The 27,858-nt window shown below is 43.9% G+C and overlaps 1 protein-coding gene across 4 annotated transcripts; it reads right to left on the bottom strand.

The window, feature by feature from the left end:
* Positions 1–125: 125 nt before the first annotated feature.
* On the bottom strand, positions 126–27,832 carry LOC124027753 (ubiquitin-associated protein 2-like). 4 transcript variants are annotated; one of them, XM_046340091.1, is made up of 28 exons: positions 27,737–27,832; positions 26,006–26,143; positions 25,522–25,599; positions 24,935–25,045; positions 22,494–22,662; positions 18,461–18,595; positions 18,301–18,367; positions 18,095–18,192; positions 17,754–17,806; positions 17,386–17,456; positions 16,768–16,918; positions 16,300–16,591; positions 15,625–15,890; positions 9,913–10,100; positions 9,319–9,595; positions 8,971–9,007; positions 8,708–8,876; positions 6,991–7,039; positions 6,742–6,897; positions 6,390–6,699; positions 6,072–6,163; positions 4,301–4,351; positions 4,109–4,199; positions 3,580–3,948; positions 3,367–3,471; positions 1,684–1,754; positions 1,250–1,432; positions 126–895 (listed from the first exon to the last, which is right to left on the bottom strand). In XM_046340091.1, exons 2-28 carry the CDS (start codon positions 26,099–26,101, stop codon positions 800–802), a joined length of 3,831 nt encoding a protein of 1,276 aa, XP_046196047.1. In that variant the 5' UTR covers positions 26,102–26,143; positions 27,737–27,832; the 3' UTR covers positions 126–799. The 4 variants fall into 4 exon arrangements, with proteins under 4 accessions (XP_046196047.1, XP_046196045.1, XP_046196048.1 ...); XM_046340089.1 differs by having other exon boundaries at positions 6,390–6,897; XM_046340092.1 differs by having other exon boundaries at positions 6,390–6,897; positions 18,512–18,595.
* Positions 27,833–27,858: the final 26 nt, after the last annotated feature.

Below are 27,858 nucleotides of genomic sequence, written 5' to 3'. Positions count from 1 at the left end.
CCTGTGAGTTGAGTGACTAAACCAATGGTTGAGTACATGTGTTGAATCACAAGAATATGCTGAGTGACTGGTTCACAGTATCATGTGGACCTGCAATGTTTTGTATAATAATCCAATAAAATATGTTTATATTTCATAACTGTTCAGAACTTTTATTTGTTGGACAATGAAGATTAAACCAATGTTATTGACATCCAATGCCTGGCTGTCACACGTCAGCCAACTAAAGGTGGGAATCAAATGTTGGAATAAAGGGGCGAAAAATAAAAAAATCTCAAGCTATCAACAACTTAAGTCACCCTCAATAGAAAAGAGTTCAGATGGGAGAGACCGAAGTTACAAAAAAATAAAATAAAAAGCTTTTAAAAAAGGCTTCACCATGAAAAATGATGCTTAGCAGTAATGTACATCAGGGTCATGTATGCATACAAAAATCATCCACGCCACATGATGCTTGTTCTGGTTCAAGTATATTCACCATCAACTTCTTATTTACTTCTCATGATCTTTGATGCTCATCTTCCTGACATTTTGAAATAAAACAAAACATCCTTCAAAAAAATAAAACAAATGCAGAAAACCACATTTCATGTCCTACCAATACATATATACTGTATAAATACATACATAAATATATTTTACATACAACAGCCATAAATTTGAAAAGGGGAATATTGAGTAGGGGGGGGGGTGGTAGTGTGTTTTAGCTCTGTGCTGTAAAATGGTTTGTCCTTCGATGGTCTGATCAGTCAAGATAGGTGGGCACGCTGCAGTATATACACTCAGACACACAACCCTGTCAGTTGCCCCAGTATGGGGAGCTGCCGTAGCTGGACTTGTTGACCTGGCTCTTCTGCTGGATGCTGCTAGACTGGCCTCGCTGGCTAGGACCGCCCTGCAAACGGAGATGAGGACACCGTCACAAACTGGACATGACCATCACAAGTAAGGTACCACACTGATACACAACAAAGACGTAATGGGAATATAAACCAAAGGTGGGCTATGTGATGGCTTGTATGAGTGCAGACTTTTGTTCAAGCAGCAATATATCTGATTGACCTAAATCAGTCTTGATTGAAGACTTGACGGGTAGGTGATACTGCTTGGCTGGAACAAAAGCCTGCAACCGCACCAGCGCATTGTAGGATTGTCCACCACCATCTAACCAGTGCCGTTGTGTGGCATGTTAAAGCAAGTTTATACAGTACCTTGTACACTACAGGCAGATGAGAGGAGTGTGTTTTACCTGTCCGTCCTGAGCCAGGTGATGGTGCAGCATCTGGGAGTGAGGTTGCTGGTGGGCAGGCTGCAGGATGTGGAGGAAGGGGGCAGGAGCATAGCCCCCTGGGGCCCCTCCAGGACCCCCCAGAGCTGAGGGCAGGTTGAAGGGAGGGGGAGTCCCCGTATGGAAACCCTGCTTATCAAAGGACTGGAGAAAGACGGAAGGAGAGCAAAGTAGAGGTCAGCGATTAGGTTTCTCTGGTGGAAAACAAACATGGAGAAACAAATACCATCACTGTTAAGCCCTGACAAGGACTTGAATTTCAATTGTAATTGACAAGAGATTATTATTATTATTGTGTATCTTATCCTAGGAAAATAAGCCCTGGTGGACTAATTGGTATTGTAATGAACTAAACCAAATTAGAAATACAAACATGACTACATCAAAGATCTCACCTGGGTCTTGTTGTAAACACTGCCACTGATTTCTGGGATCCCGGTGTTGCCTGACGTCACAGAGATGCCGCCTAGCGTACGACAAAATATAAAATACTATAGTTGAAAAAAACCATTCAAATCACAGAATTACTTAAGCAATAAGTCCTGAGGTGTGGTAGTGCCTCCGGAAAGTATTAAGACACCTTGAGCTTTCCACATTTTGTTAAGTTACAGCCTTAGTCTAAAATTTATGAAATCGTTTCCCTCAATCTACACACAATAACCCATAATGACAAAGCAAAAACAGGTTAAATGTTTGCTGATTTATAAAAAGTAAATTAAAACCTGAAATACCACATTTACATAAGTATTCAGACCCTTACTCAGTACTTTGTTGAAGCACCTTTGACAGCGATTACAGCCCCGAGTCTTATTGGGTATGACGCTACAAGCGTGGCACACCTGTATTTCCCATTCTTCTCTGCAGATCCTCTCAAGCTCTGTCAGATTGGATGGGAAGCATTGCTGCACAGCTATTTTCAGGTCTCTCCAAAGATATTAGATCGGGTTAAAGTCCGGGCTCTGCCTCGGCCCACTCAAGGACATTCAGACTTGTCGCAAAGCCACTCGTGTTGTCTGGTCTGTGTGCTTAGGGTCATTGTCCTGTTGGAAGGTGAAACAGCGTGCCAGTCTGAGGTCCTGAGCACTCTGGAGCAGGTTCATCAAGGATCTCTCTGTACTTGGTTTCATCAGACCAGATAATTTGGTTTCTTATGGTCTGAAAGTCTTTCGATGTCTTTTGACAAACCCCAAGTGTGTGGTCATGTGCCTTTTACTGAGGAGTGGATTTCTTATGGCCACTCTACCATAAAAAGGCCTGATTGGTGGAGTGCTGCAAAGATGGTTGTCATTCTGGAAGGTTCTCCCTTCTCCACAGAGGAACTCTGGAGCCCTGTCAGAGTTACCATCGGGTTCTTGGTCATCTCCCTGACCAAGGCCATTCTCCCCTGATTGCTCAGTTTGGCTGGGCGGCCAGCTCTAAGAAGAGTCTTGGTGGATCCAAACTTCTTCCTTTTAAGAATGTGTTCTTGGGGACCGCCAATGCTGCATACATTTTTTGGTACTCTTCCCCAGATCTGTACCTCGAGACAATTGTGTCTCGAAACTCTACAGATAATTCCTTCGACTTCATGGCTAGATTTACCACAACTACAATCAAGTTGTAGAAACATCTCAAGGATGATCAATGGAAACAGGATGCACCTGAGCTCAATTTCAAGTCTCATAGCAAAGGGTCTGAATACCCCCCTTATTGCTATTATAAACTGGTTACCAACTTAATTAGAACAGTAAAAAGTCATTTTTGTCATACCCATGGTATAGTCTGATATACGAAAGCTTTCAGCCAATCAGGGCTTGAACCACCTAGTTTATAATGCCTCATAAAGCATGCCAGGACAGCTTATGACACTATAGTTTCAAAATAATGTATCAAATATTATTGAAATGACAAGTTACTGACAATATCATGTATTTATTTAACCTTCATTTAACCAGGCAAGTCAGCTGAGAACCAGTTACAATTTTCAAAAATTAAAGAGACAGAAACATGGACAAGTCAAGAGACAAAATAGTTCAAGCATGGTAACAATGGGGGGACAGATAGTAGGTAAGATGACAGTGAAGTGATGGGTGATGTACCTTTACCAGCACCTGTAGCAGCAGATTTGGCCTGACTCTGGGATGAGTTGCTGTAGCCTTTGCTGTAGTCCACTCCTGCTTGGCCCTGGGTCAGGTCCTCATACCCTGAGGACACCACAACAACATACTGACATCAACTCTGTCCTTTCCTCAGAGGTCGACTAGATTGTTGGTGTTTGTGTGCGTCTTACTCGCTATCTCACTGTAACCGACCTGAGCTGAAAGTGTGCTGGCCGTAGCCGCTGGGCTGCTGCTGGAAGGGGCTTGCTGAGGGGTTACCCAGACCCACACCGTGCTGTTTGGCTGGCCCTTGTCCCTGGGGCATGAACATGGTGTGGCCGTACTGGAAGGCAGCGCCGGGCATCCCGGGATAGTAGGGCAGGCCCGTGTAGCTGTAGCCCGGCGGGAGGAAGGCCTGCTGCTGCTGGCTGCTGTGGTGGCCCTGAGGCTGGGGCTGGCCTTGAGGCTGAGGGGGTTGAGGCTGGGCCTGGGTCTGGCCTTGTTGGGGCTGCTGTTGGGCTGACAAGTTGCTGGGGGGTGCAGGGGAGGTGGAGTCACCCCTGCCAAACTTTGTGACTTCACCTGCAGAAGGGGTGGGAGACATGGAGGTGTCCGCTAAGTGTCTGATTGTGTCGGATGCTATTTTCAAACAAATCAAAAAAATTACAGGAACTTGTTTCAATAGGCTGATTCCAATAAGTTGACCGACGAGTTTGAGAGTAGCGCTGCCAGAGTTGCTTACCTGAGTAGGGGTTATTGGCGAGGCTCCCATCTCTGCCAGAGAGTGCTGTGGGGCCAGGGAATGTGATTCCGTAATAATCCTGCAAAGAGGGCTTTACACAGAGACAGGATCAGAAAGGACATCCTAATGCTTGTCCTGTCTTTTCACAAACACTTTCATTGATTTAGTGAAGGGTAAAGGGTTGAGACTCACCATAGGCAGTCTGGACTGCAGCATGTGGAGGTCCTCATAGCCATAGATCTGCTGTAGAATACACAAGGCAAGTACAGTCAATTGGAGGAATCGTAAGTCCAGATAACAAAAGACAGATGCTTTGAAAGTAGTTTATGGGACAGGTGAGACAGTTGCACGCACGCACACTAGTGTTACTGAAACCAGATGTAGTATCACAATATTCAAATCAAATGTTATTCGTCACATGCTTCGTAAACAACAGATGTAAACTTAGTCAGTGGTGAAAAAATTAAAAGTATAGATACCTTAATAAAAAGTTACTCATGTAAAAGTTAGTCACCCAGTAAAATACTACTTGAATAAAAGTGTAAAAGTATTTGGTTTTAAATATACTTAACTGTGAAAAGAAAATATAATTGCTAAAACACACTTAAGTATACAATTCTTTTTAATAATTAAAAAATTTTTTTTTTTTTTTTTTTTAATATACTTGTTTTTACATTTTAGGGATAGTCAGGGGCACACTCCATCACTCAGACATCATTTACAAATGATGCATTTGTGTATAGTAAGGCAGTAGGGATGACCACGTGTTCTCTTGATACGTGTGGGAATTGGACCCTTTTCCAGTCCTGCTAAACATTCAAAATGTAACAAGTACTTTTGGGTGTCAGGGACACTTATAATACATATACAGCCAAGTATGGAGTCAAAAGTACATTATTTTCTTTAGGAATGTAGTGAAAGTAAAAGTTGGCAGAAATATAAATAATAAAGTACAGATACCCCAAAAAATGACTCCCTGTCACTTCATGGTGACAGGGGAGCAGTATTGAGTAGCTTGGATGAATAAGGTGCCCAGAGTAAACTACCCACTACTCTGTCCCAGATGCTAATATTGCATATTATTAGTAGTATTGGATAGAAAACACTCTGAAGTTTCTAAAACTGTTTGAATGATGTCTGTGAGTATAACAGAACTCGTATGGCAGGCGAAAACCTGCGAAAAATCCAACCAGGAAGTGGGACATCTGTGAGGTTTGTAGTTTTTCAATGCTTGGCCTACCGAATACACATTGAGATATGGATGTGGTTGCACTTCCTAGGGCTTCCACTAGATGTCAACCGTCTTTAGAAACTGGTTTGAGGATTCTACTATAAAGGAGGGGCTCATAAGACCTCTGAGTCAGTGGTCTGGCAGAGCCTCGGTTTCATGACGCGCGCTCCCGACAGATTTACCTCTCGTTCCAATGCTTTTCTGAAGACAAAGGAATTCTCCGGTTGGAACATTGTGATTGTTTTATTTATGTTAAAAACATCCTAACGATTGATTCCATACATCGTTTGACATGTTTCTAAAGGACTAATGGAACTTTTAGAGTTTTTGTCTGGATTAAGTGCCTGCGCCTCATGAAGATGGATTACTGGGCTGAACACGCTAACAACAAGTGGCCATTTGGACATAAATGGAACTGGAGCCAGTTCTGTCAAGTTGTGGGAAGTGGAGGTATGATGTTTTCATTAGAAGGCATGATGTCGCTTGCTTTTCAAAAGTGGCACATTTGCAAGAAGACTGACTAGCTTACTTCTGCCCCCTTAAGAAGATTCAGACAAATTACTAGACAGACACGATCCTCTCAATCCATATATGACGGGAGACACATTTGACAGAAGTACCGAAAGTAAAAATAATCTAGTTCCAAACTGTTTTTTATGTTGTAGTATTGAAAAAGTACCGAAGTTGTGGTATACCGTGCAACACTAATGCACACACACACTCACTCATTACCGGGTAGGCTGGCAGCAGGCCTCCTGGGCCCATGATGTACTGGTTGGGCAGTAGTGGGGGCCCTCCCTGGGACAGGTTAGGATGAGCTTTACCTGGATAATACAAGGATACAACACTGCTTCTAGACAACTACAGTTTCACTTGTATGCTTCATGTTTCTGGCTAACTCTGTGTGTATGTGTGTGTGTGTGTGTGTGTGTGTGTGTGTGTGTGTGTGTGTGTGTGTGTGTGTGTGTGTGTGTGTGTGTGTGTGTGTGTGTGTGTGTGTGTGTGTGTGTGTGTGTGTGTGTGTGTGTGTACGAATATATTTGTGAGTACCAGTTGAGGAGGAGAGCAGTGGTGCGGTCCTGGGGGCCGAGGAGAGGTTTGATTGGGCTGTGGTTCCATTGGCGCTGAGCCCCAGTGCTTGGCTGGCGTGTAGCCCGCTGGTGCCACCCATGCTACTGACCATACTGTTCATGTGGCTCATGGTGCCCATGATGTGAGCCATGCTGCTGTTGACCTGGTGCAGAGACTGGGCCGGGGCCTGGTGCAGCGACTGAGCCTGGTGCAGCGACTGAGCCTGGTGCAGCGACTGAGCCTGGTGCAGCGACTGAGCCTGGGCCTGGTGCAGCGACTGGGCCTGGGCCTGGTGCAGCGACTGGGCCTGGGCCTGGTGCAGCGACTGGGCCTGGGCCTGGTGCAGCGACTGGGCCTGGTGCAGTGACTGGGCCTGGGCCTGGTGCAGCGACTGGGCCTGGTGCAGCGACTGGGCCGGGGCCTGGCCAGTTGAGTAGGAGCCAGACGAGGGCGCCAGAGAGCTCACACTACTGTCCACACTGGTGTACTACAAAGAGAGGGATAGAGAGAGTTAAGGAGGAGATTGCATAGATCTCTCTAAAATAAATGTACGTGTGAGTGTGTGTTAAGCCATACTCACAGTGAGAGAGCTGGAGCCGAGCACTGAGGAATGACTACTGCTGCCATGACTACAAGGTAGAGAAAAGAAGACCCCTTAACTTTAGACATTTTGTTACGTTACAGCCTTATTCTAAAATGGATTAAATGATCCCCCCCCCCCAATCTAAACACAATATTCCATAATGACGAAGCGAAAACAGGTTTTTAGAATTTCTTGCAAATTGATTAAAAATAAAAAACAGAATTCATGATTTGGAAAGGCACACGCCTGTCTATATAAAAAGTCCCACAGTTGACAGTGCATGTCAGAGCAAAAACCAAGCCACGAGGTCAAAGGAATTGTCTGTAGAGCTCCGAGACAAGATTGTGTGGAGGCACAAATCTGGGGAAGGGTACCAAAAAATGTCTGCAGCATTGAAGGTCCCCAAGAACACAGTGGCCTCCATCATTCTTAAATGGAAGAAGTTTGGAACCACAAAGAATCATCCTAGAGCTGGCCGCACAGCCAAACTGAGCAATCGAGGGAGAAGAGCCTTGGTCAGGGAAATTTCTGACAGAGCTCCAGAGTTCTTCTGTGTAGATGGGAAAACCTTTCAGAAGGACAACCATCTCTGCAGCACTCCACCAATCAGGCCTTTACAGTAGAGTGGCCAGATGGATGCCACTCCTCAGTAAAAGGAACATAACTGCCCGCTTGGAGTTTGCCAAAAGGCATCTAAAGGACTCAGACCATGAGAAACAAAATCCTCTGGTCTGATGAAACAAAGATTGAACTCCTTGGCCTGAATGCCAAGCGTTACACCCGGAGAAAACCTGGCACCATCCATATGGTGAAGCATGGCGGTGGCAGCATCATGCTGTGGGGATGTTTTTCAGGAGCAGGGACTGGGAGACTAGTCAGGATTAAGGCAAAGATGAACAGAGCAAAGTACAGAGAGATCCTTGATGAAAACCTGTTCCAGATTGCTCAGGACCTCAGACTGTGGTGAAGCTTCACCTTCCAACAGGACAACGACCCTAAGCACACAGCCAAGACAATGCAGGAGTGGCTTCGGAACAAGTCTCTGAATATCCTTGAGTGGCCCAGCCAGAGCCCGGACTTGAACCCGATCAAACAGAGACCTGAAAATAGCTGTGCAGCCACACTCCCCATCCAACCTGACCGAGCTTGAGAGGATCTGCAGAGAAGATTGAGAGAAACTCCCCAAATACAGGTGTGCCAAGCTTCTAGCGTCATATCCAAAAATACTCAAGGCTGTAATCGCTGCCAAAGGTGCTTCAACAAAGTACTCTGTAAAGGGTCTGAAACCTTATGTAAATGTGATATCAGTTTAACATTTTTTCCACATTTGCAAAAATGTCTAAAAGCCTGTTTTTGCTTTGTCATTATGGGGTATTGTGTGTAGATTGATAAGGGGAAAAAAGTATTTAATCAGTTTTGGAATTAGGTTGTAACGTAACAAAATGTGGAAAAAGGGAAGGGGTCTGAATACTTTCCGAATGCACTGTATAAAGGAAATTCATTCATTCATATATACACACCACTTGCCTTCTGCTCTTGATTTAGATATATTCACAATCAAGTATATTCATCCCAATAGATACTAGAAGTTAACTGCATTTGTAGCCTATAGTGGCAAACTTGAACTCTGTATGCATAAATTGCCTCTCACTCATGTCAATACAAGCACACATCCAAAGACGTCAAGGGAAAAGTGAGTAGATGTGTGTGTTACCTGCTCAGTGTTGCCAAGCTGGCAGAGGGCATGTCGTGTGGCAGACTGGGAAGTGCTGAGCTGTGGGGGGGTATGGAGGAGGGCATGAGGGCAGAGGGGGCAGGAGCACTGCTGGTACTGATGCTCGGAGAGGGAGATTCTGGCTTTGGAGTGGAGGAGGCTGATGAAGCTGGGAAGAAAGAGAGAGGGAGAAACAATCACAATTTAACTACAAAAGTAGCAGCACTGAATGAATGATTGATTTAATTAAATGTGTTACATACTGTCCATCGCAGACGTCCTCACACTGTTCAGACCGTTCTGTTGAGACGAGCAAACAACCAAGTTTGTATTCTTCACTCAAGTCAACTTATCTTTATTATCCGACAGTGGGAAATTATTTTATCATACAACAACAACTGGTGCGTCTCACAATTACACAAGCCATGACAGTGTGGAAGGGTCTTATTCATTAGTGCACACCATAGCAAAACGTTTTGCAACGGAAAATAAAAACAAACTCTTATTGGACAAGTTCAGGTCGTTCCTCCATGTTTCAGTCCGTTTGGTGCCGAACGACTACGACTCCAGTGGCCTTCAATGTTAGATAGATAACCTAAACATCGACTCACCATGATTGGTCCAGGGGCCTCTTTGCTCTGGGAGAAGGCCAGGCGTGAGTGAGGGGCCACAGGCCCACAGTCATAACCACTTCCAAGTGAGACGAAGGGAGAAGTGGAGGAGGAGGAGGAGGGCACTGAGGAGGAAATGGAGGAGGAGGGAGTGGAGGAGCTGACCATACCCATAGCGGAGGGGGCGAGGCTGGGCATGGCCACCGACGGGGAGTGGTAGATTGGCTCAGAGGAGGACAGAGGGAGGGGAATAGAAAGAGTGGTGCCCATAGATTCACTGGTGACAAACAGAGAAGAAGGTTTTAGTTATAAACATCCCATAAGTACAAGTACATAGTATAAAGTATTCAAATAGACTTCTAGTCCAAGGGGTGTGGTTGCATGGTCTTCAGTCTGTTGGCAACCCCTTTGATCTGTTCAGGAGAGTGCAACATAACAGAATACATATAGCTAGACATAGAATAACATAGAAATGTTGTGCAGAACAGATAGACAATCCTATCAGGCACAAAGGGGAATCACGTAAACTCATTACTCTTCTATCTGCAACATTTAATCTAACTGAATACACCTGTGGTGGAAATTGTGACCCACCTGAGGGGTTTGGAGTAGAGGTTGGTCTGGCTCTGTGGGGCGGGGGCCCTGGAGGCCACGCTGACACATGTCTCCACGGGGCCAAAGTCCGGCAGGGCGGCCTCCGAGCCAAAGTCCAGCGCTCCGAACTGAACGTTGAGACCGGGGATGTCGGCAGAGCCGGGCATTTCCACCGCCGATGAAGGGATCTGGACAGGAGGGGAGGGAAAGCTCTCACTCAGAGTGGGCATACTGTCGGTAACATTATCATTTACAATCCTTGCATCTGAGAAGATCAGCCTGTGTAAGGATCTGCAAAGATTTGCTTATCTTGATCCCCAATACCCTCAAACGCCCTTAGCTTCTTAGTTTAGAGCAGTGCGCTACAATGCTAGGCATTGATCAAATTAAGCATCAAGACATTGATTAGATCAATCAGGTGTGTTATATGGCGCCGGAGAAGGCTGACGTTTTACGTGTTCCTATCCAATTGTGTTTTTTTGTTCGTTTCTTGGCATTGCTTGCAACTTATTTTGTACATAATGTTGCTGTTACTGTCCTTTATGATCGAAAATAACTTCTGGAGATCAGGACTGAGATTACTTACCAAAGACTGGCAGAATCCTTTTTTCCCTTTAACGAGTGACAAGCTCGATGCGAATGATATACTGCTTTCCCAGGAACAACTGCTAGCAAATGTGAAATCTTTGGAAAATAAAATCAATGACCTACACGGAAGATTAAAATACCAGCGGGACATTCAAAACTAATATCTTACGCTTCACGGTGTCGTGGCTGAACGACGACGTTATCAACATACAGCTAGCTGGTCATACGCTGCACCGGTAGGATAGAATAGCGGTGTCTAGTAAGACAAGGGGCAGCGGACAAGGTATTTTTGTAAATAACAGCTGGTGTACAAAACTCTGGACCACCTATACTCCACACACAAAGCTCTCCCTCGCCCTCCATTTGGCAAATCTGAACACAATTCTATCCTCCTGACTCCTGCTTACAAGCAAAAATTAAAGCAGGAAGCACCAGTGACTAAATCAATTTTTTAAAAAGTGGTCAGATGAAGAAGATGCTAAGCCACAGGACTGTTTTGCTAGCACAGACTGGAATATGTTCCGGGATTCCTCCGCAGGTATTTACAACACATCAGTCATTGGCTTCATCAATAAGTGCATTGATTGCGTGGTCCCCAGTGACCGTACGTACATACTGGAGGTCGACCGATTATGATTTTTCAACGCCGGTACCGATTATTGGAGGACCAAAAAAAGCCGATGCCGATTAAAAATCGGCTGATTTAAAAAAAATGTTTAATTTTTTATTTGTAATCATGACAATTACAATACTGAATGAACACTTATTTTAACTTAATACAATACATAAATAAATTCAATTTAGCCTCAAATAAATAATGAAACATTGTTCAATTTGGTTTAAATAATGCAAAAACAAAGTGTTGGAGAAGTAAAAGTGCAATATGTGCTATGTAAGAAAGCTAACATTTAAATTCCTTGCTCAGAACATGAGAACATATGAAAGCTGGTGGTTCCTTTTAACAGGAGTCTTCAATATTCCCAGGGAAGAAGTTTTAGGTTGTAGTTATTATTGGAATTATAGGACTATTTCCCTCTATAACATTTGTATTTCATTAACCTTTTAACTGTTGAATGTTCTTAAAGGCACTTTAGTATTACCAGTGTAACAGTATAGCTTCTGTCCCTCTCCTCGCTCCTCCCTGGGCTCGAACCAGCAACACAACGATAACAGCCACCCTCGAAGCAGCGTTACCCATGCAGAGCAAGGGAAACAACCACGGACTCAGAGCGAGTGACGTTTTAAACGCTATTAACGCGCTCTAACTAGCCAGCCATTTCACTTCGGTTACACCAGCCTCATCTCGGGAGTTGATAAGCTTGAAGTCATAAACAGCGCAATACTTGACGCACAACGAAGAGCTGCTGGCAAAACGCACAAAAGTGCTGTTTGAATGGATGTTTACGCGCCTGCTTCTGCCTACCATAGCTCAGTCAGATACTTAGATACTTGTATGCTCAGTCAGATTATATGAAACGCAGGACACGCTAGATAATATCTAGTAATATCATCAACAATGTGCAGTTAACCTGTTGCGACGAGCCATCCCAATACAGCCTCAAGCTCATTACCATAACGCAACGTTAACTATTCATGAAAATCGCAAATTAAATGAAATCAATATGCTAGCTCTCAAGCTTAGCCTTTTGTTAACGACACTCATCTCAGATTTTCAAAATATGCTTCTCAACCATAGCAAAACAAGCATTTGTGTAACAGTATTGATAGCTAGCGTAGCATTTAGCATTAGCATTCAGCAGGCAACATTTTCACAAAAACCAGAAAAGCATTCAAATAAAATAATTTACCTTTGAAGAACATCGGATGTTTTCAATGAGGAGACTCTCAGTTAGATAGCAAATGTTCAGTTTGTCCAAAAAGATTCTTTGTATAGGAGAAATCGCTCCATTTGGTACATCACGTTTGGCTACCAAAAAAAAATGAAAATTCAGTCATCAAAACGCCTAACTTTTTTCCAAATTAACTCCATAATATCGACTGAAACATGGCAAACGTTGTTTAGAATAAATCCTCAAGGTGTTTTTCACATATCTCTTCGATGATATATCGTTCGTGGAAGTGTACTTTCCCCTCTGAATCCCATGGGAAAATGCCTGCAGCTGAAGATTACGCACCAATTTAGACAAAGGACACCGGGCAGACACCTGGTAAATGTAGTCTCTTATGGCCAATCTTCCAATGATATGCCTACAAACACGTCACAATGCTGCAGACATCTTGGGGAAACGACAGAAAGGGCAGGCTCATTCCTGGCGCATTCACAGCCATATAAGGAGACAATGGAAAACAGAGCCTCAAATTCTGCTCATTTCCTGTTTGAAGTTTCATCTTGGTTTTGCCTGTAGCATCAGTTCTGTGGCATTCACAGATAATATCTTTGCAGTTTTGGAAACGTCAGAGTGTTTTCTTTCCAAAGCTGTCAATTATATGCATAGTCGAGCATCTTTTGGTGACAAAATATTGCGCTTAAAACGGGCACGTTTTTTTTATCCAATAATGAAATTAGCGCCCCCATAGGTTGAAGAGGTTAACTAGTGATTATGATTGATTGTTTTTTATAAGATAAGTTAGCACAGTTTTACCAGCAACTTACCTTGGCTTACTGCATTCGAGTAACAGGCAGTCTCCTTGTGGAGTGCAACGAGAGAGAGGCAGGTCGTTATTGCCTTGGACTAGTTAACTGTAAGATTGGATCCCCCGAGCTGTCGTTCCGCCCCTGAACGAGGCAGTTAACCCACCATTCCTAGGTCATCACTGAAAATAAGAATGTGTTCTTAACTGACTTGTCGAGTTAAAAAGATTCAATAAAGGTGTAAAAAAAAAATGTTAAATTAAAAAGAGTGCCAAATCGGTGTCCAAAAATACAGATTTCCAATTGTTATGAAAACGTGAAATCGGCCCGAATTAATCGGCCATTCCGATTAATCGGTCGACCTCTAGTACATACCCCAAGCTGAAGCCATGGAGTACAGGAAATATCCGCACTGAGCTAAAGGTTAGAGCTGCCATTTTCAAGGAGCAGGACTCTAACCCGGAAGCTTGTAAGAAATCCCGCTATGCCCTCCGACGAACCATCAAAAATTTCAAAGCGTCAATACAGGACTAATATCGAATCGTACTACACCGGCTCTGACGCTCGTCGGATGTGGCAGGGCTTGCAAACTATTACAGACTATAAAGGGAAGCACAGCCGAGAGCTGCCCAGTGACACGAGCCTACCAGATGAGCGAAATTCCTTTTATACTCACTTCGAGGCAAATAACACTGAAACATGCATAAGAGCACCAGCTGTACCGGAAGACTGTGTGATCACGCTCTCCGCAGCCAATGTTAGTAAGACCTGTAGACAGGTCAACATTCACAAGGCCGCAGGGCCAGAAGGATTACCAGGACATGTACTGCGAGAATGCGCTGACCAACTAGAAAGTGTCTTCACGGACATTTTCAACCTCTCCCTGTCTGAGTCTGTAATACCAACATGTTTTAAGTAGAACACCATAGTCTCTATGCCCAAGAACACTAAGGCCCAAGAACACTAAGGTAACCTGCCTAAATGACTACCGACCCGTAGTACTTACGTCTGTAGCCATGAAGTGCTTTGAAAGGTTAGTCATGACTCGCATCAACACCATTATCCCAGAAACCCCAGACACACTCCAATTTGCATACCTCCCTAACAAATGATTCAATATCTATTGCACTCCACACTGCCCTTTCCCACCTGGACAAAAGGAACACCTATGTGAGAATGCTATATATTGATTAGAGCTCAGCATTCAACACCACAGTGCCTTCAAAGCTCATCAATAAGCTAAGGACCCTGGGAATAAAAACCTTCATCTGCAACTGGATCATGGACTTCCTGACGGGCCACCCCTAGGTGGTAAGGGTAGGTAACAACATCCGCTAATCTGATCCTCAACACAGGGGCCCCTCAGGGGTGCACGGCCAGGCACGACTCAAACACCATCATTAAGTTTGCAGATGACACAACAGTGGTAGGCCTGATCAACGACCACGACGAGACAGCCTATAGGGAGGAGGTCAAAGACCTGGCCGTGTGGTGCCAGGACAACCTCTGCCTCAACGTGATCAAGACAAAGGAGATGATTGTGGACAACAGGAAAAAGAGGACTGAGCACGCCCCCATTCTCATCGACAGGGCTGTAGTGGAGCAGGTTGAGAGTTTCAAGTTCCTTGGTGTCCACATCACCAACAAACTAACATGGTCCAAGCACACCAAGACAGTCGTAAAGCAGACATGACAAAACCTATTCCCCCTCAGGAGACTGAAAAGATTTGGCATGGGTCCTCAGATCCTCAAAAGGTTCTACAGCTGCACCATCGAGAGCATCCTGACTGGTTGCATCACTGCCTGGTATGGGAACTGCTCGGCCTCCGACCGTAAGGCACGACAGTGGGTATTGCGTACGGCCCAGTACATCACTGGGGCCAAGTTCCTGCCATCCAGGACCTCTATAACAGGCGATGTCAGAGGAAGGCCCTAAAAATTGTCCAAGACTCCAGCCACCCTAGTCATATATTGTTCTCGCTGCTACCGCACGGCAAGCGGTTCCGGAGCGCCAAGTCAAGGTCCAAGAGGTTTCTAAACAGCTTCTTCCCCTAAGCAATAAGACTCCTGAACTAACCAGACTATTTGCATCCCCCCGCCCCCCACCCCCTTTATTCCACTGCTACTCTCTGTTATCATCAACTATACATAGTCACTTTAATAACTCTACCTACATTTACATATTACCTCGACTAACCGGTGCCCCCGTGTATGGTCTCGCTATAGTTATTTTACTGCTGCTCTTTAATTACTTGTTACTTTTATTTCTTTATTGTATTTTATTTTTTTAACTGCATTGTTGGTTAGGGGCTCGTAAATAAGCATTTCACTGTAAGGTCTACACCTGGTGTATTCATCCCATGTGATATTTGATTTGATTTAGAACTAGGCTAAGAGCCTTAATATCAAAGGTTGACCATTACTGACCTGCACACTGGGTGAATCTCGGAAGTCTTTCCTTGATTCCCCCCGTCTTTGATTCCTTGACTTCACACAGGGAATCAAGGAAAGACTTGACTTTGGTTCCTTACCTTGGAGGTGGGAGGTATCCTTCGTTTCTGAGCCTTTAGTTGAGGAACGCGGTGCTGCTGCTGCAGCGAGCTGCTGCCCTGAGGGTCCGGCCCTGCGCTGGGGGCAGGCTTGGCACCGATGGCGGCCAGGGGGGGTCCCTGGCTGGGGGAGGGGGATTGGGCTGGCGGGGGGCTGGACTGGCGCGCCAGGGGCAGAGAGGGGGTGCCGTGTCTCTGGACTAGATGGCTCAGCACCAGGGACGGCTCAGGCTGCAGTCTAAACTCCCCTGGAGGGCAAAAACACACAAACACAGATCAGATCAGCCAGGCATATGGACACAAACACCACATGAAGACATATGGTCATTTATTTTTTGAAGCCATATGCCAGGTATTTGAAATGATAGATGAATTTGATAAATCTCTAAATCTGATACAAAGTGTTTGAGTGTGTGGTGGGTGTTGTTCTATCTTCGTGGGGATGTGAAATCCCACACAAGGACAGTAAAACAAGGAAGATTCTTCCCACGTACCCCACTAGGACAAAGGCTATTTTAAACTTAGGGGTTAGGTTTATGGTTAGACCTACAATTAGGGTTAGCAGTTAGGTGTTAAGGTTAGGGAAAATAGGATTTTGAATTTAAATAAAGTTTAGGTCCCCACGAGAATAGAAAAACAAGTGTGTGTGTGTCTCACGGCTGAAATGGGAGGTGAGTGAGGTGGCGGTGGTGCTAGGCTCTGGGGTCTTGATGTCCCAGCTGGAAGTGGAAGGCGGAGGGAGGACCGGGGGCGCTACTCCTAACCCTGGGAGTCTACTCCCCAGAGAGGTGGTGCTGGTCCCCTGTGTGCTGGGAGGGGGGGCTGCCTGGGAGGAGGGGAGAGGACCCAGGCCTGGGCCCTTCAGCTGCTCCAAGATCTGGGCCCCTGGACTGGACTGACTCCTCTTAGACTGACCCAGGTCCCCAAAACCTGCCCCCAGCACTGACGACTGGCAGGGAGCGAGCGAGACAGAGAGTTAGCTTGGGGTGCTCGCAAATTGTTTAAGACATATTTTCAGAATGAATGGGGCGCTATGATAATACAAGAAAAATATGGTGATCATGTACAGGAAATATGTATTTGAAAACTGTAAAGGAAACGAGTGTGTGGGAGGGTATGCCTCACCAGAGCGGCATGTGCGTAGCTGGTACTGCCTGTGCCGATGGCCGACCCGTTGCGGGCGGGGTGATGGTGGGAGTTTGTGAAGACCAGGCTCTGAGAGGAGGGGGCCTCTTCTCCTCCCACTGGCTTCTGCAGCATAGACACATGGTCCAGGCTACAGGAGATACACATAGAATTATTACAAAATAATACTATTTCTATTATACACGTACACACAGTCAGAATGGGGAACTGCTTCAGAGATACACATCACAGCCACTATGAGGACCTGGTCTACAGGTGAAGGATCCATTCATCCAGGATATTGTGCATGTATAGACCTGGGCCAAACATATCACTCCATGGAATAAACCTGGCAAAAAGGTAAAACTGTTGTTTTCTGCACCGCTGGGCACTAGTATTGTCCTATATTTTGTGCGCCGCCCTATGGGACTCCCAATCGCAGCCGGTTGTGATACAGCCTGGGATCGAACCAGGGTCTGTAGTGACGCCTCTAGCACTGAGATGCAGTGCCTAAGACCCTGCTCCACTCGGGAGCCCATAAATATATACAAACACAATACCAAAATCAGTGTTGAAATGTGCCCTAGTTGGTTGTGTGGATGTTGAGCAGGGAGTTACCTTTGCCCAGGTGTGATGTGGTTCTGAGGTGCCGGTGCACTTGAGGCAGTGAACACTTTGGTCTCAGAGAGCTGAGGGAAGACAGAGAGAGGGTTACGGAGTTGGTGACAAATGCAATAGGCAGAGTTGTGAGATGCAAGCAAATCTATGGTTTTGTTAAATTACAATCCAAAATGGCCAATCTAACACTGTCCACTTCAAGGAAAGCTGCTTATCAACTAGCATAAACCTTTTCAACAAACAACTAACGCTGTATGAGAACTAGTATATTGTATTTGTTCCATCTGAAGATAAATCTCAAAAACGTGAACATAAGACTCACAGCTCCCTCCACCCCCTGACCACTACTCCCCAGTACTCAGACTCACATCCTCGCTCCAGTCCTCAGCAGCCCAGTCCTCCAGAGTACTCCTCCAGGCCACTGCATGGTAAACACCAGTGAGGGGTTAGAGGTTATTGAAGGTCAGAGATGAAGGGGGAAAAACAGAGGCTTTATGGAGAGGCGTTAGAATATGAACTGAAGTCCAGGGACATTTCCCTAGCACCAGTCGACAAGGAACATTAAAAACAATGAACACATCCTGACCAATGAATACATCCTGAGAATACATCCAGAGATTATATTTTTTCAACTCTGCACCTGGGGAAATTGGTGGATGTGTGCACACAATTTTTTGAAAAGCCCAGTGTTTCATGGTCCTGGCCTCACCTGTTCCGTCTGTGCTGTTGATGGCTCCTGACTCCCAGGAGTCATCTTGTGTGGTCCCTGTCCTCTGTTCTGCAGTGTAGTCTGCTGGGTTAAAGGTCCTAAGGAGAGGAGGGGTCTAGGTGTAAGAAAAAGCAGTGTACGAGGAACCAGACAGGTGTGTGTGTGTAAGAGTTGGTATGTGCAGGTGTGTATATTCCATAACTCACCCCATTCCCTGGGCTGAGAACCTGCTTCCCGCTGGCACCCTGCCCCTTCCTCTGCCTCCAGATCCAACTGTAGTACACACACAGACAGACACACACTAGGTCAACACACAGAAAGCATGGAACCAAACAAATTGTGTTTAGTTAAGATACCACAAGTTACCTGGGAGTGTTGACTGGAACATATGAGAAAGTGCCACTAAATGACACTCACCTCTACCCCCTCTCCCACCCCTGCGGCCTCGCTCTGACCCTCTGTCCACAGGGACCGCTTCCACACCATTCTCCTCTGGCCGCACTGCTCAGAGAGACAGAAAGAAAAAGGGAGAGAGGGGAAGGGACAGGACTTAGTAACTAGATAAAATGTGTTGCCTTTTAACCAATTCTGCTAAATAGTGCATCAATGACTAATAATGGCTTAGTGACAAATAGGCCATCAATAAATTCTTAGTAAATGCTCCATGCAGTGTTACCTAATCCAAGGTATGGTCAATGAAATAAACACAGACTAATACCCTTTACAGACAGATTATATGGTATGTTGGCTATAAAAAAAATGCTGGCAATGTTTTATAGAGCCCAAATCATACAGTCCCATTTTTACCATATTCTTTTATATCGCCCATGCACATGCCGGCAAGTTCAGGAATGGAAGTAGGCATGAGCGATGTGGGTGGACGTCTATTTTAATACATCCATTAAATATATGCCATCACAAAGAAACCCATTATTAATGTGTTTTAGGCAGGTCCTAAGAAACATTATAAGACTAATAAAATGTATTTTCAAAAGAATAGATAGGCATATATTGAGTTTAATTATGTTACTGGTCTGTGCACCCTACAGCCTACGCCATGCTCATGAAATCAATAGTTATTTTAACAGAGGACTCACTTAGGCTACCCTGATCACAGTCAACACATAAGAACATAATGTAACAGAATAAAAATACAAATAATATTTCCCCACACAACTTCCACTTTTTTGATCCACGTTTTATCTCTTTCCTACCCTCACTCCGCTTTGTCGGGAGCAGGCATAGGGTCTTACATTGAGAGTATCTTCATCGTCAATCTATACTTTCAAAAGCATGAGTGTCATTTCACAACCTCCGCTGGCTTTTGGAGTCATCTATATTAGAGGTTGACCAATTAATCGGAATGGCCGAATACTTAGGGCCGATTTCAAGTTCTCATAACAATCGGAAATCGGTCTTTTTGGACACCGATTTAGCCGTTTTTTTATTTTATTTTTTATACACCTTTATTTAACTAGGCAAGTCAGTTAAGAACACGTCCTTATTTTCAATGATGGCTTAGGAACAGTGGGTTAACTGCCTTGTTCAGGGGCAGAATGACAGATTTTTACTTGGTCAGCTAGGGGATTCAATCTTGCAACTTTAACTAGTACAACGCTCTAACCACCCGATTACATTGCACTCCATGAGGAGACTGCCTGTTACGCAAATGCAGTAAGAAGCCAAGGTAAGTTGCTAGCTAGCATTAAACTTATCTTATAAAAAACAATCAATCAATCACTAGTTAACTACACATGGTTGATGATATTACTAGTTTATCTAGCATGTCCTGCGTTGCATATAATCGATGCGGTGCGTGTTCGCAAAAAAGGACTGTCTTGCACCAATGTGTACCTAACCATAAACATCAATGCCTTCCTTAAAATCAATAAACAAGTATATATTTTTAAACCGGCATAATTAGTTAATATTGCCTGCTAACCTGGCTTGTTGCGAACTCTGAAGACTATTTCATCCTAACAAAGACAGCCAACTTCGCTAAACGGGGGATGATTTAACAAAAGCGCATTTGCGAAAAAAGCACAATCGTTGCACGACTGTACCTAATCATAAACATCAATGCCTTTCTTAAAATCAATACACAGAAGTATATATTTTTAAACCTGCATATTTTGCTAAAAGAAATCCAGGTTAGCAGGCAATATTAACCAGGTGAAATTGTATCACTTATCTTGCATTCATTGCACGCAGAGTCAGTGTATATGCAACAGTTTGGGCCACCTAATTTGCCAGAATTTTACGTAATTATGACATAACATTGAAGGTTGTGCAATGTAACAGGAATATTTAGACTTATGGATGCCACCCGTTAGATAAAATATGAGACGGTTCCGTATTTCACTGAATGAATAAACGTCTTGTTTTTTAGATGATAGTTTCCGGATTCGACCATATTAATGACCTAAGGCTTGTATTTCTGTGTGTTAGTATGTTATAATTAAGTCTATGATTTGATAGAGCAGTCTGACTGAGCAATGGTAGGCAGCTGCAGGCTCGTAAGCATTCATTCAAACAGAACTTTTGTGTGTTTTGCCAGCAGCTCTCGCTGTGCTTCAAGCATTGAGCTGTTGATGACTTCAAGCCTATCAACTCCCGAGATTAGGCTGGTGTAACCGATGTTAAATCGCTAGTTAGTTAGCTAGCGGGGTGCGCGCTAATAGCTTTTCAAACGTCACTCGCTCCGAGACTTGGAGTAGTTGTTCCACTTGCTCTGCAAGGGCTGTGGCTTTTGTGGAGCGATGGGTAATGCTGCTTCGAGGGTGGCTGTTGTCGATGTGTTCCTTGTTCGAGCCCAGGTAGGGGCGAGGAGAGGGACGGAAGCTATACTGTTACACTGGCAATACTAAAGTGCCTATAAGAATATCCAATAGTCAAAGGTATATGAAATACAAATCGTATAGAGAAATTGTCCTATAATTCCTATAATAACTACAACCTAAAAACTCTTACCTTGGAATATTGAAGTCTCATGTTAAAAGGAACCACCAACTTTCATATGTTCTCATGTTCTGAGCAAGGAACTTAAACGTTAGCTTTTTTACATGGCACATATTGCACTTTTACTTTCTCCAACACTTTGTTTTTGCATTATTTAAACCAAATTGAACATGTTTCATTTTATGAGGCTAAATTGATTTTATTGATGTATTATATTAAGTTAAATATGTGTTCATTCAGTATTGTTGTAATTGTCATTATTACAAATAAAAATAAAATAAAACATTTTTATTTATTTAAATCTGTCGATTGATTGTATCAGATTTTTTTGGTCCTCTAGGTCTAAACTTTATTTAGGCTACATTATTGAATGCTAAATGTTTCTGATCAGTGATAGATGAGCAAAGGAATAGATGAGTTAAACCACCTCCACTTATTTGCCCAGCCAGAGAATTAACCAAATATACATATGGAGAGTCAGTTAAACAAAATCCCATTGGTTGATTAAGACAAGTCACAGGCTTTTGGTTGGGAGTAGACCTAGGCTACAACTGCAAGTCAAGAGCAAAATGATCCACTTGTTAAGCTACATAACATGCTGGCAAAATGTTCTGATCAGTGCTAATGAATGAGCCAACTAGACAAGATGATCATGAGCAGAACGCACCTCAACTTAACTAACATTTCCACAGCCTAATTGTAGCATAACCAAGAGCCAAACAGCGAATGAGTGAAAAGAAAAATCTGAAATGTATGGATTTACCAAGACAAGTCCCCACGCTTGTCTCAAAGCAGCAGGAAACCGTGCTAAAATAGTTGACCACACGTCAGACTATTGCTTCAAATATATTATAATCATTGGAAGACCGTTTCAGTAAGCAACAATTTGATGCCTTCAATGACATTTGCCTACTTTATTCCCATATTTTTCGTAATTCTGTCATTTATTCCCAGTTATTCTCTATGGAGCCATCCAGTTGTGGCTAAGAACACAGTACATGTGGTGGGCTATACAAAGAAATAGGTGAAGTGACATGCCTCGCAAAGTTTAGAGGATAGTAGTAACGTCCGCTGCCTAGCAACCATCAAGAGCTTAAGAGCATAGTGCGTGCAAATCATGTCTCAACATTACGGCTACATTTCATACTAAGCCGAAGTCAGGCCTTTACCGCAATCATGACTAGATCGGTTCGCGGAAATAAAAGTTTAGACCTTGATACCGGCAACACCGTTCAGATATAAAGAAAAGGCGGAAAAAGTTGCTGGGGTGCTAAAGTTGTCGGGAAAACATATTGGTTTGAAAGGTGTAGAACTGTAATAAACAACTGAAATCCTTTGACTTATCATTCACCCTGGCTCTTAGGTGATCAATTAGGCAGTGTTATAATGCCTTGTTAATTAACATATGGATAGAATTTGAGAGACTCCGTGGTCCCCTTACCTCTCTCCCCCTGGCGGCTGCGATTGCTGGCCCCTCTGCCTCTCCGGTTGCTTCCCCCGCGGCCCCTGCTGACCTCCCTCTCTCCTCCTCTCTTCTCCCGGTTCTCCTTGCCCTCCACAGGGCCTTCCTTCGCTAGGGGTTTCTTTTTCCCCACTGTCTCCCATGAGGTCTGAGAGAGAAAGAGGTTTTAAAAAGGTTGATCTCTCCTTATTGACACATCCTCACTTGCTTTGAAAGGGGGGGGTGTATAGGGAAATGGGAACAAGAGGTGGAGGGATGGAAATAGAGGGGGTGATAAGAGTAGAGGATGGGAAAGAGAACGACAGATTAAAAGGTTACAAGTCAGATCCTACAACTGCTTGAACTTCTTCCTTTCCCATGAACTTCAAAGTACAAAATAGTCAATGTGAGATAATGTATTTATGTAATCGACATGTGGTTGTGACCCTGTATACCCCTCCTACTGCAGTGTCACAACGTCACTGACAAAGAAAAACATCATGAAGGATTCATGACCACAGGGTTGCGGGAGCAGCAGTAGTAGATTGGGCTTGATTGGAAGGGCTGTGACAAGGGTTGTTGAGTGATTCATTGCCTACAGAAAATGTAGCTACTCTATTGTTCCTGCAAGCATGGGGGGAGGCCGATGATAGAGGGCACCATCAGACCAACTCCTTGAACTTTGCAGTTGTTACTCAAAAACACCATTTTCTGCACATACCGCACAAAAACCTGTCCCTGATATTCACACCTCAATACAACACATTACATTTAACCTCACACTTTTTGGATATTGGATGTAGAACTCATACTGATATGACATATCTGACATCACGCTCTGAACTCCCATATTCTATTTGTAGGACACGTAGAGATGCATTGTGTCATTAATTTCGATATGAGAAACATGGGTTTTGTTTTCACATGTTATTTCTGCACTTGTTTGCACTATGCTATATTCTTTGGGCTCCATGTTGTTTCAATAAATATCGTCAGGCCTCAGTTTTGGATCTATTCCTTTTTTTGACAGCGTGCAGGTCTCTATTTCTTCCAGTATTGTTATTTTGACTTCTACGCACCTGGAACAGACACTTTCAGTAGTAAGGACCTTAAAAGAGAGCAGAAGGCCTCTGATCAGATGTGAGTAACGTAACATACCATTATTTAGTAATCACACAGGGAGAAAATCTGTTCACATCTCACTTTCATAGCTCAATGAGTGACACGGAGTCTGCGCACTTTCCATCAATTCCCCCCCACCACTCCAATTCCCCCCCACCACTACCACCACTCCCTACCCCAAACATATATATAATGGTATGTTACTCACTATAATGGTATGTTACTCACTAATCTGATCAGAGGCCTTCTGCTCTCTTTTAAGGTCCTTACTACTGAAAGTGTCTGTTCCAGGTGCGTAGAAGTCAAATATAAAGTCGATGAAATCAGGGCAAGAGTTGCTTTCCAAAGAGATATCCGAGATTGTAACATACTCTGTTTCACGGAAACATGGCTAGCATGGGACATGCTGTCGGAGTCTGTACAGGAACAATGGGATTTTCAGCGCATCGCACCGACAGAAATAAACATCTCTCCGGTAAGAAGAAGGCCGAGGAGTATGTTTCATGATTAACAACGCATGGTGTAATTGTAACAACATGCAAGAACTCAAGTCCCTTTGTTCACCTGACCTAGAATTCCTCACAATCAAATGCCGACCTTATTATCTCCCAAGGGAACTCTCCTCCGTTATCGTGACATTCGTGTATATCCCCCCGCAAGTGGATACAAAGACGGCCATCAAGGAACTTCACTGGACTATGCAAACTGGAAAACATATATCCTGAGGCTGCATATATTGTAGCTGGGGATGTTCTCAAATCAGCTTTGTTAAAAAGGCTACCTAAATTCTACCAGCATATCGATTGCAGTACACGAGCGAGTAACACGCTCGACCATTGCTACTCTACCTTCTACAATGCATACAAGGCCCTCCCCCACCCTCATTTTGGCAAATCCGACCATGACTCCATCTTGTTGCTCCCCTCCTATAGGCAGAAACTAAAACAGGAAGCGTCCGTGCTTAGGTCTATCCAACGCTGTCTGACCAATCGGATTCCACGCTTCAAGATCACTTCGATCACGTGGACTGGGATATGTTCCGGGTAGCCTCAGACAATAACATTGACGTATACTCTGACTCAGTGAGCAAGTGTATAAGGAAGTGTATAGGAGATGTTGTACCTACTGTGACTATTAAAACCAGAAACCGTGAATTGATGGCAGCAGTACATTGTTTTGTGCCAGAAAACAAAAATGAGCCTTTGAGGAGACTGTGCAAAACTAAGCTCGCTACGACTAGCTGCCCATCACCCAGAGGGAAGGAAAGTGGTTGAAGGAAATTGAAAAGGTAGCATTAGCATTAGTCCCCTGTGCCCTACCGTGTCAGAGGTGCTCTCAAGAAGGAAGTTGATGGCTCTGTTAACATCCTCGTTGCAGTCGTGGAGCGCTACCATGCACTCGTCCTGGTTCTTTCCGGTCACCTCCATCAGCTATAGACATACACACATGGGCACACACAAATAGACACGAGTGCTTCATTTGAATCCACAACAAAACATGACAGAATATACAAGGACCCTATGTATACTGATGTTGATAGTATGTACTGCTTGTGTGTGTATCACAGAAGGAAATATTTGTCACTTCTAGTTGCATAGACAGTATTAGAAAAGGACTGCACTCTTAGAATGTAGGTGTGTGGGGGAGGGGGACATTTTATTCTAAAATTGCATAATATATATATATTTTTTAATTATATTAGTGCAGACCCTCTTTCTCTAGTACATGCAGTCACAAACATACACTCACAGGCTTAGAATGGTTTCCAAAGTTAACAGGAGAGCACAGCATAAGTGTGTTCATTCCTGCTGATTCCAGATGGAATTAAGGTAGGCCTCTTAATGGGCAACAAACATCCCAACATTCAGCACTGACACAATGGCCTCAGCAATGCCCGCCCATTCACCTGGTTCACTTTGTCCTCAAAATCAGAATCATTCTTGTCATAGATCATCTGGGCGAGCCGGATCTGCTCTGCGGTCGCCTGCAGGCGAGAAGAGGTAGAGCGAGGAAGGATAAATGAGGAGGAAAAGAGGAAAGTGGTGGAGGAGGAAAAGAGGAAGGTGGTGGAGGAGGAAAAGAGGAAGGTGGTGGAGGAGGAAAAGAGGAAGGTGGTGGAGGAGGAAAAGAGGAAGGTGGTGGAGGAGGAAAAGAGGAAGGTGGTGGAGGAGGAAAAGAGGAAGGTGGTGGAGGAGGAAAAGAGGAAGGTGGTGGAGGAGGAAAAGAGGAAGGTGGTGGAGGAGGAAAAGAGGAAGGTGGTGGAGGAAGAAAAGAGGAAGGTGGGGGAGGAGGAAAAGAGGAAGGTGGGGGAGGAGGAAAAGAGAAGGGAAGGAAGAAGTAATGTTTTGAAGAAATTCCTTAATTTGTATTGTACGGTGTGTGTCCCTCACCTGGAGCTGTTTCTGTGGTTGAGTTGTGTGGGTGGCAGCAGGCAGCACTTTATCCCGAGTGCCCCGGGCTTTGTCGCCACCCAACGAGGTCATCATATACAGTATATACAAAACAATGTATGTACAAAATAGAAAAATCTGGAAGACAAAACAGAGAGAAAGAGGGATTGGGTGGGAACAAAGGTCAAATGTGGATAGAAAGTCACACCAATAACACAATCAGTATTTTCCCTACTCACTGTAGACAGTTAAATAAAGGTTAAATAAAAATAAATTACAGGTATAAGACAAACACTTATTTAAATTTAGGTCTAGGTTGTTAGGATAGTCCTGATTTTATTGCAGTTTATTTTGAGCTGAAATGCATTCCCTGGTCGTGGACAGGAGTAACCTGTATCAGACATCCACACGTCAACAAAGTCTGATGGGATTGCGCAACACCAAGTCTAAACACACACAGTGATTTGACTGTATTGGCATACATCTACGGTGAACAGTATCCCTAGACATACTTTATAAACTAGACTGTATAAACCGAGCGTTGAATACGGAGATTGAATAGTGAGATCTTCACACATTACACTGCTTGGCTCATATCGGACAATACAGCTGCAGGTCAGTGGCTACCATTGCCAACTTGCAGTAATGCATCCAAAAACACTGGCTCTAAAATATGATTATTTAGAGCAGCAACACCAGTTTGCCTTCAGCAACACCAGTTTGCCTTCAGCAACACCAGTTTGCCTTCAGCAACACCAGTTTGCCTTCAGCAACACCAGTTTGCCTTTGCGAAAGCAGTGGACTTGGAAATATATTTGTATTTACAAAGCGAGTTCATTATCATGAAAGCTAATGAGCTATTGGATCATATCACTCGCCAAGAGGTTTCACTGCTGTTGTGCAACAACAAAACAAGTTACCGTAGCTATCGAATTTGGTCTCATCACCTCTAATAGTAGCTGGCTACTCATAAATCATTAATCTAGCTACACAATATATGAAATAAACACACTCGAACGGTAAAAATATAGAAGTGTTAGCCAATATAATCACGGCCATCAAATGGGTGCAACGCAAACAATTATTATTATTTATAGCTTACCATAATTAAGTTAGAATTAAAAAATAATGCATACCTATATAAATGACGTTTATAATAAATTCCGTTCGTCTTCACACGTTCGATACGTTAACTCAAATGCAAGCGTGAGCGTTTCAAATACACGAATGTGGATTCTAGTCCTAGCTGCCAAATAATACACAACAGTGACAGACAGTGGGACCCCTTTGTCCTAGTTAGCTAAGTAGCTAGCTAGCTAGCTGGAAATGCAATTTATGCTATTTATTGCAAAAAAATATACCAAAACACGACGAACGGACATTCCTGTTCAAACATTATTGAATGTTGACCAACGGGGGTTCTCCCCAAGTGACAATAACAAACAACCGTTCTTCAGGTATCAAATCATGCTAGTTTGCTAGCTAACCACAAAGCTTTATCAATTCAATTCTGACGAAAATGGCCACAGCGTATGATCCAAGCTCCGACATTACTTGCCAGGGAACAAGCCAATAGAAAATAACGAAATAAAGAGTGAAAAGAGGGTTTAAAGAGACGAATGAATCGGTGATATTACACTTCAAGAGGGACAAGACTATACAAGGGTTTAAATTAGCTCAAGTATAAAGATAAATATTGAGTGCCTGAACGAGATTTGTTTTTTGTATTACCTGCTAACCGCTAACACGCTCTACTCAAGTCAGCAGCAGACAAGGTCACGTGATATACGGCGTAGCTGCTGTCTTTGCTTTCCTCAGTGGGAGACAAGTGCGCATGCGCGCGTCGTCCTCGG

Source organism: Oncorhynchus gorbuscha, linkage group LG03, assembly GCF_021184085.1.
Source record: "Oncorhynchus gorbuscha isolate QuinsamMale2020 ecotype Even-year linkage group LG03, OgorEven_v1.0, whole genome shotgun sequence".
Classification (NCBI taxonomy): domain Eukaryota; kingdom Metazoa; phylum Chordata; class Actinopteri; order Salmoniformes; family Salmonidae; genus Oncorhynchus; species Oncorhynchus gorbuscha.
This window is presented reverse-complemented; position numbering and strand designations above follow the sequence as displayed.